We start from the raw sequence: 10,178 nt of genomic DNA on the forward strand, positions 1-10,178 counted from the left end.
TGTGGCTGTAGCAAAGAAGCATGATGGTGTTAGTGACTTTTTTGAGCAAATTTCGTTGGTGGTTAATGTTGTTTGTGCCTCGTGTAAAAGAAAAGACTTACTACGAGAGAAAGCAAGAGAAAGGGTGCAAAAAGGCTTGTGTAGTGGTGATCTTGAAACAGGAAGAGGGTTAAATCAAGAGACTACACTTGTTCGAGCGGGAGAAACAAGATAGGGTTCACATTTCAACACACTCACAAGTTTGATGAAGTTGTTTGCGGATGTTCTTGTAGTTTTAGATTTTGTGAAAGAGGAGGGAGGGTCATTGGCAAACCATCAACAATCATCTGGAATCTTAGCATATTTTAAATCATATGAGTTCGTGTTTTACTTACATATGATGTATGACATTTTACACCTCACGGGTACATTGTCAAAGCAACTTCAAAGAAAAGATCTAGACATTTTGGAAGCGGCTTCGATGGTTAGAGGGACAATGGAGGCATTGCAGTCTTTTAGAAACATAGGGTTTACTAGCATTTTGCCAAAAGTATTCTCTTTTTGTCAAACACACGAAATTGAAACTTTAGATATGGAAGAGTTGTATATTGGTGAGAGAAATCGTAGGACTACAAAGACTAATAGGTTTCATTTTGAGGTTGAAATCTTCAACACGGTGGTAGATATGCAACTTACAGAATATCGGGATTGGTTTAGTGAAACAAGAACCCAATTACTAGAATACATGGGTGCTTTGAGCCCTTGTGATTCATTTGCACAATTTGACAAATCAAAGTTATTGAAGTTGGGTAAGTTATACAAGTATGACTTTGATGATTCAGATATGATAGACCTTGAAGGGCAACTTGAGATATTTTATCACTCTTGCATCAAAGATGAGCGTTTCACTAGTTTGAAAGGAATTTCCGACCTTTCTCGTTTGATGGTTAGTACAGGGAAGAATCGGTCTTATCCTTTGGTTTATAAGCTTTTAAAGTTGGCTTTGATATTACCCGTAGCGACCGCAAGTGTAGAAAGATGTTTTTCAAAGTTGAAGCTCTTGAAGACAGACTTGCGTAACAAAATTGGCGATGAATTTTTGAACGACGCATTGCTTTGTAATGTCGAGACGAAAGCACTTACGAAAGTTGAGGATGAAAAAGTAATGGAGCAGTTTCAAAAGATGTCTGCACGAAGAGGACAAATTTAAATTATAATAGATAGTTGTTATATAATGTTTAACCAGAATTTTTTTTTTGTATTAGATGGTTTATATTATGTTTGACCGGATTTTTTTTAACGTTCTATATTATGTTTGACCAGAAAAAAAATTTGTGCAACCCCTACTACTAATTCCTGCGTCCGCCCCTACCAATCAACAATAACTCTGATTACCCATTCCCGTTGTCCTCACTTTACGTCCCTAAACACCTATCACAAGGGACCTAGCCTAAGGATTATCATCGGGATGGACACTACTGCTAAGGGGTTTCCTCAGCTATACATGTCCTTAAGGCAACCATGAGAGGGATGGAGTACGACAATGAATATTTAATTCATCAACACCTACAAGTTGCGAACCTGCTAGTGTTCCACTGGACTACCTAGAAAGTCTGTGGTCGTCATCTATACTCCGCTAGATGACTACAACAACAACAACAACAACAACATCGACATCGAGGCCTCTCACCTTTTTAACACACATCAACTATTTCATCTACTACCCATGTTCTACCCAACAAATTTTGTAGATAAAAAGCATATACAGTTTAAAACTTGTATAAAACATCAATTTAACAGTCACCTCAAATAAACAATTAACATATTTACACATAACACGTATTTCAAGGTAAATACTTCATATCTATGTGTAAATTGAAAGTAACTACACACTCACATATTTTGATGAAAATCGGGCAGCAATTCGTTTCTTAAAACGATCGTTTCTAATAAAACAGGGAGTTTTATTGAGTAACCGGGCTCTGCAAAAGTCGGGCTTCGAAACCGAAAAGATAAATTTTTCGGGCTTCACTGGCACTTCGTGGAGTATTCCGGGCATTACAATCGATATCGGGGCTTTGCGGGATGTTAAGATGAAGAAAATATGAATAAAGGGGCTAAATGTGGCAATTTCTTAAAAATATCCGAGAAGGGTCGCAGCCTTCTATTTATAGGGTGAAGCTTCTGATCCAAGGGCTGAGAAGCTTCTGATCCGACGGCTGAGAGGGTTCGCAGGTGAAGGCTCGCACGAGGCTGCGCATGGCTCGCACATGGCTCACACCTGCGAGGGCTCGCTGGCAGCTTCTAAGTGGACCGGAGTCTATTGGTGCACCTGTGAGGTTCGGAGCTAGGCTATGCAAGGCTCGGAACACGCGGCAGGCATTGCGAGGCTCGGACGGAGAGCTGGCTGCTTCGGATTGGGCCTCCTCCTCGGTCGAATCAGGATCCGAAACGTGGCTTCGCATGACTCAGCAGCCTGGTGACTCAGCAGGACACGTGGCGCATGTGAGGCGAGGGTGACGTGGCAAAGTGTGACTATGCGAATTTTCTCGATTTTCGCGCCAAAACTTCTAAAATCCATAACTTTCGCATACGAGCTCCGTTTTTGACGTTCTTTATATGCACGCGTAGCTAAAATTACGCTCTACAACTTCCGTTTAGACTTCGTCGGCTAATTTTGAATTTAAATTTTATATTATTATTTTTAACAGACCGGGACAGGAAATCCGTTAAAAATTCATAACTTCTTTATCCGACGTCCGTTTTCGTCAGACTTTTTACCGTTATGCTCCTAATGACGAGACCTTCAGTTCTCGTTTATGTTGTGTCGGCTAAAAATCGCTCGATCTAAAATTCGAGTTTTTAGCTGTCTACTGCTAAGCTGAAACTTCGAAAAATCATAACTTCCTCATACGAAGTCAGATTTGGGCGTTCTTTTTATCCAACTTCTCGGTTTAACGAATACTACGACTTTTGTTTAGATTACTAAGGCTAAAAAGTAGTTTATCGAAAACTCACTTTTTACGACATTCAGCATAGTGCCGGTTTTGTCGCGAAACTTCGACATGTCATAACTTCTTCGTTATAACTCGGATTTTGGTATTCTTTATATCCCCGAAATCCTTGTTTTGACCACTACAACTTTATGTAAAGATATCGGACTTATCTCACACTTTAATTTTGACGCTTATTTTAATTCTTAATTAATTAAGCCCTAATAATTAAGCATAAAACACATAATTCAAATAATATTCACATAATTCCTTTTCATTTCTTCAAAATGAGTTACAAAGGTTAACCTAGACTATCAACTCAATATAAATGTCTAGGCTAGAAACACGAGTGTTACATAAACAATGCTCATTGTTCATACATTCCCAATAAGGTACCCTCGCTATAAAATAGAGGTATGTTTTATGGCTCTCACCAGTGACTTCTGCCCTTATGGTCATCATTTTCATTTTTTCCATTCTCTCACCGATGAAGAGATGCTTATAGGCATGAATCCATGCTGATTATTTGAGGTTATGTAAATTAAAGGTTTGTCTTCTTCGATCTTTTAATTTCATGGAATCTAAAATAAGTAATCATGTAGAGTAATTAAGTATATACCCTAGAAATTGATGATTATACAATTCCCTTTTCGAGATTCTAGCCATTCTTATGTACTAACTTTTTACAAGTTAAGATGATCTTATGTTAAGGTTACAATTCTCGACAAGGTTCTTCTAATTTATTTAAGCAATCTAAAAGTAAAATCCGATTCAAATTAGGATAAAAAAGCATTTCAATCGATGATTGATTTTTAGTTTGAATCTTATTGCTATTGTAAAGTAGGGTGGTTTTTTATATTTTTTATTTTTTTATATTTTACTTTTATGTATGTTAAGAGATGAAAAGTAGGGATGGTAGTGATTCTTGTGTGTGTGCGTGTGGAGAGAGAGAGAGAGAGAGAGAGAGAGAGAGAGAGAGAGAGAGAGAGAGAGAGAGAGAGAGAGAGAGAGAGAGAGAGAGAGAGAGGTGGGTCCCAAATTTATTATTAATAAACCTTTAAATTAAATAAAAAACATATTTTATTATTTTTAATTTTTTGAGAGACCAAAAACCACAAATAAACTTACTCAAAAAGAAGATCAATCCAAGAGTTTAGACATTTGGACCATTTTCCTACTTGTGTTTAATTTAAACCATATTATAATATAAAATCAATTAAAACTAATATTTTAACGGTCTCTAACCATGGTTTACATGCATAGGTGACTACAATTTTATATATCTATATATATATATATATATATATATATATATATATATATATATATATATATATATATATATATATATATATATATAACTTGATCATGTTTAATTATTTTCAATATATTGATTTGAAACTCTTATCTTTTCAATTTTCAACCTTGTTTAACTTATTAAATATAAAATATTGTCGTTAATATGGTAGATTATTTGAATTATTAATATAACCGAAGTGTTTTGATACAAAATATAAGTTTGTTTTTCACAAAAACCGGCAACAGAAGTCTTTAAAAGTGAGAAGTTTAATTTTAGTTTGTAACAAAACCAAACCATCATGGATCCATTTATAGAGGTTAGAATGAAATTAAAAACACAACCAAAGTGTGTTTAGAATGATAACCGTTAAAGCTTTTGAACCCACTTGGTTTTGGGGTGTTGATGAAGATAGCAAAAATCAAAGATTATGATTTCTCTATATGTATCCACCATCAAGAGTAAGGAACTTGGAATACTATTTCTTTCTTGTATAAAGTACTTCTTAAGCCTTTAAGTGCTTAACTCAAATAAGCACTAAAGGAGAAGCACTTTAAGCCAGCAAAGACTTGAATGATCTTCAAAAGAAAGCAAGAGAAGTAGCTCCGTGCTACTTACGATTTTTGGTGAAGAATAAGAGGAAGAAGAGAGTGTTCACACACACAAAAATACAAGACTTATGCATCTCTTATATAGTCCATTCAAAGTAAGGCATTTGGATTAAAATACTCTAAAGTATTTCTAGCCTTTAGGAGCATGAGAGACAAAGCATGGATGTTGACAAGCAACCCCCATATTTTAATATTTTTTTCATACCTCTTGAAAAGAGGAGGATTCTTTAATTTTTATAAACTCTAAGTCTATAAAATATAAACTTTGTCTGCAAGTAAAAGACAAAAGAATCCAACTAGTCCAAAAGTTAGTGTAAGACTTATTAATTCATACAATATGAAATAATAACTATTTATACTTTCTTATAATTGTTATTTTCACAAAATAATAATTATTCCCTAATTAAGTACATAAATTAATATTATTTATTAATAATCATATTAATAATAAATATACAAAATATGTCTACTTGATAAATATGTGACCCTATAGGATCATATATTATTAACAATGTCACTCAATAATGATTCTTGGGCATATAGATTCAACAATAATATACTTTGTTTTTTTAGTTTAAATATTATATTAAATACAATGTATATATTCGACAGTTAAATTATCAATATAATATATTTGTCTTGTTAACTCATGATAGTAGATTTAAAACTTAAACTAAAATCTCAAATAGATTTAAAAAATGATCATATTTTTAAAATAGTTAATATGTTTACACGCATCAAATACAAACATCAATTGAATTGTCAAGTTAACTAAAATAATATTTCAAATCCATTTTTTAATTTAATTAACAATAATAGTTAAAAATTAACATAAATTTATGTGTATCTTTATCTATCATCGAAATTAAAAGGTGGTCACATAAGTTGTTAGGTTTTCATTCAAAATTAGTTTCAAAAACTCAAGATTTAGCAACAGAAGACTTTAATATTTTGAACAACATAAACTAATTTAAACCCACCAAGGATCTTCTTGCAAAGATCGGAAAGAAAACTTTTGTAGTTCTTTGGATCCTCAATGGGAGGCTTAAATGTTGATGTGGAATGTAAAGTAGAACTTCACCTTAGATGGAGAAACCAACCAGAACTAGAATTGAAGATGATGATAGTCAAAACTCTTAAGCTTTAAGCCGCACCCAAGTATTACTTAGAAAGAGCAAAACAAGTAAACTCTAATACTTTCAAAGAGAAAAATAAGAGAGCATGAGGAGGATGCGATTTCACTAGCATGCATGAATGAGAGAGTGAAAGCCTTATTTTAGTAAATTCAATACCCACATTTCCTTAACCTCTTAAGCACTCCATGCACCTAAAACCTATGTGTCCCCCATGAATTTAATCCAGACCTTTCTTCTGATTAAACAAATCAAAATACCACCCTTATTATTCCTTTACTAGCCCATGAAATTTGCATTAAAAAAGAAGACAAAAGTTTATAAAACTTGCAATCTCTTTTATAAATTATAAACATTAACTTTTAGCTAAAAGACAAAAGTCTTTCTAGTCCAATATTTTGTACGTGACTTAATAAATCATACATTATTATATATTATGTTACTTGCAATTGGAAGTTATTATTTCTATGAAATATATAATTCTAAATTTATTATAAGAGTTCATGTGTAAGAACCGAGATTTTTGGGATATTTATGAAGTCGATTGTCATTTTGATGTCAAGGGAATTTTAGTCCTTTTGATGATATTTGGATTTGTAGAATGTTATTAGATATGTTATATTCGTTTATCTTATTTTTTATAAGTTATATGAATGTGATATTTTGATTAGAATGGAATGGAAATGATAAATGCAAGTTTGGAATTGAATGACTTTGATAAAGTAAAGGGAAGGCTAATTCTAGCCTCACCACGGTGTAGTGAGATGCTTGTTGCAACATGGTGGCGAGATGGTGATTTAGGTGGATCCTCCATCGTAAGTCGTGGGCAACGTACTTTTCTCCACGATGCGGTATATGGTTACCACAACATGGTGATCAAAGTAGGTTGCCATGGATATTGGTCACCATGCCATGGCACAAGGGAGACCACAAATTTATTTCATCCACCGCGGTTTATTAAGGTCTTCACCATGATGTAGTTTTAAACAAAAATAAATCTGAGTTTAGGGCTCATTAGTTAATGGACGATCACTATCTCCTTGAGACATTACCTTCGACGATCTTGAGGTTGAATATGCATCAAGTGGGGATTTAGCTTGTTATAGGCAAGGTGTGTGTGTTTCAAACTCTTAAGGTAGTTTTCTTCTTCATTTTCAAGATTTTTGTAGCTTTAATGATGGTTTGTGAGTTTGTGGTTAGTACGCAAGATTTATCCAATCAAACTTGTTGTTAATGTATGATTAAGTGTTTAGAATCTTAATCCATGGTTTTACGGAGTTTTGGCGGTTGAAATTCATGCTTTGATTCTAGGGTTTGAAACCTAGAAATGGAAAATATTGAAGAGGTGTTTATGTAGTATAATCTAGTTATATTAAGTGTTTATTAGCTTTATTGGAGTAGTTTGTCAAGTAATTGGACAAGAGATTGTCACGTTGGGGTTTTACCCAAAATATGAGTTTTTGGGTTAAAATCTCTAATGATGTCTTAATGGATTAAGATATGTATCAAGGGGCTTAATGTATGTAAATGCCATTGGTTGTGGCAAGGAAGGAATTAGAGCCCATCAAGAGAAGCTTTGGAGAAGTTGGAAGTAGGTTGTTATTCCACTACAAGAAGTGAGTTATGACATCTTTGTAGATTATGATTATGAGAAGTAGATCGTGTTAAAGTATGTGAATATTGATAGGTTTTATAGGTTACAAAATTCATGTGGCGGAAAATAACTTAAATCTTAAGTTCACATGCAACGTAATTAGATATATGTTTTAACTACTGAATGCTATAATCTATTGAACATCAAAGAACCCTATAGAAACCTTAGGATTATCGAAAATCATAAGAGAGTTAGGGTTTACATACCTTTTGTTTATTTTTGTAAATAACCAATGAAAAGATTCTTCAAAAGCTTCCACAATGCGAGCACCAAAAATCTTGTGTCTCTGATGGTTTACACTTAAACCCTAGCAAACAAGAAGACTTGAGGAGATAGGAGAAGGGATGCAATTTTTGGCTATTCTCTTAGGAGGAGGAGTTGCCGAAAGTCATCATAGTCAATTGCTAGTTTTGAGGGCAACCCAAAAGGACTTTGCTTTTAATTCAAATATATACTATTTATAGGTGAAGTAGAAAACCCTGGAAACCCTAATTTGAATATAATACTATTATTTCAAATTAGGTAATTATCCAACTTCCTATTTATCTTTAAGGAATATGATAGATATCCTAATATATCCTCTAAAACCGTCCACCACCTGTGGAAGGTTATGAAAACCCTCTTGTTCAACTATTGAACAATTGCAGCTTAGGTCCTTGAACATTTAATTAATCCAATTAATTCTGATTAATTTATGCTTAATTCTTAATTAAATAAAACTATTTCTAATTAGTATATTAATCTCATAATATATTAATAAATCATTTATTGTTATTTATTAATCATATAATAAATTAATAAATCAGTCTCTCTCTATCTCTCTCTTTCTCTAAAACTCATCGTCGCGTCGTGGTGAGGCTTCACCACATCGTGGCCTTCAAATAAAAATACCATACACAATCGAAAATAATTTCATACCTGGAACCGAGTGTTACAAAATTAATTTAAATCACACGAGGATTAAATAATTGTTTACTATTAAACTATTAATCAAATAATTTATATTTAATCCAAATTCAAACCCTATTAATTTTCAAAAAATTAAGGTATTTGGGTTATCCAGTTTTAATTATTCTATTTTCTCCAACTGAAACAATAATTATCAAATAAGGAAACCCCAACAAACCCTATTGAACTTCGAAATTAAGGGATGAGGCTAGGGTTTCAAGAACCCTAGCCCAAGTTTAAAATTCCAAGGTTTATTAGGGTTTCAATTGAAAACAACGGCTCTGATACCACTGAAGGTTTTATAGGTTACAAAATTCATGTGGCGGAAAATAACTTAACTCTTAAGTTCACATGCAACCTAATTGGATCTATGTTTTCACTATTGAATGCTATAATTTATTAAATATCAAAGAACCCTATAGAAACCCTAGGATTATCGAAAATCATAAGACGCGTCACACCAAATAGAAAGTAGACACTTATTGATTGTGTATTAATAAATATTATCAACTTTGTATAACGATACATAGGAGGAGCATAAGGAGTTTGAAGTGGTCAACAAACAATAGACCATGTCGACCATTCTATTCATAGAAATTAGAAACAAATGTATTTCCTTTGTTTATAATAAAAAATATTTGTTATGTTTATAAATGATTTGTTAATAATAATATCTATTAATTTCATAGTAATTTTCAGAAAAGTCCTAATATTTTGGTTATCGGGTAATTTTCAAAAAAGTCCTAATATTTTGAGCAAACTAACGAAAAAGGACAGAATACCGGCTAAATCTATGAAACCGGCCAAAAAATGTATTTTCGAAGTTTTAGCCGGTAGTTTGTACTTTTATATAAACAAAATTTAGTTTGTGACTTTTTTATAAATTTGACTAAAATTTTGGGACTTTTCTGGAGATTTCCCGTTTGTTTAAACTAAAAGTTAGAAGTTTGTAATACAAAATAATATTTTGTGTTCAAAATGGAACGTTTCGTTAAACGTTAGAAGCTACAAATTCTGAAACATTTACACACGCTTTGTGTCAAAAACACCCAAAGTCGATGATTATGAGCCACCCTCGTGTGATTTTTGATGCTATGATGTGAGGAAAGTGGTACTGTAGGGATGGCATGTTTCACCGTTTTGCACGATTTGCATGATGATACATATGCAAGTGGACAAAAGTATTTTACTTTATCTCCCTCGTTTTTTCATTACCATAATCTAATCAACTATAATAATATTATAGCATACACTAAAAATGTATATTGTATTTACCGGTAACATTTTTGTTATGATAAGCCATTTCGTCGGTATATGTGATAACATATATATTCATAAAATGTGGTCTCATTTTCTATTATGTTATTTATTGTATTTATTTATTAATTTAAACTGGTCATCATTCCATTATTCAAGAAATGAAGTAGAAAAATTCTAACTATTTAACCGTTAAAAAGATAATAAAATTAATACTTATCAATAAACTTTAACTTTAATACCTTGTTTTCTACTTTTTTTTCATAGATCTAAAGCTAAGTTTATATTTTATACTTTATCGTAAAG

At 32.6% G+C, this 10,178-nt stretch overlaps 1 protein-coding gene across 1 annotated transcript; it reads left to right on the forward strand.

Moving 5' to 3' along the window:
* Nucleotides 1-244: 244 nt before the first annotated feature.
* On the forward strand, nt 245-6,993 carry LOC145098706 (uncharacterized). The gene is made up of 3 exons (XM_079036317.1): nt 245-1,141; nt 1,245-1,247; nt 6,685-6,993. Exons 1-3 carry the CDS (start codon nt 245-247, stop codon nt 6,991-6,993), a joined length of 1,209 nt encoding a protein of 402 aa, XP_078892443.1.
* Nucleotides 6,994-10,178: the final 3,185 nt, after the last annotated feature.

The sequence above is a fragment of the Lactuca serriola genome, chromosome 4 (genome assembly GCF_051521515.1).
Source record: "Lactuca serriola cultivar US96UC23 chromosome 4, Lser_US96UC23_V15, whole genome shotgun sequence".
NCBI classification, from domain to species: Eukaryota; Viridiplantae; Streptophyta; class Magnoliopsida; order Asterales; family Asteraceae; genus Lactuca; species Lactuca serriola.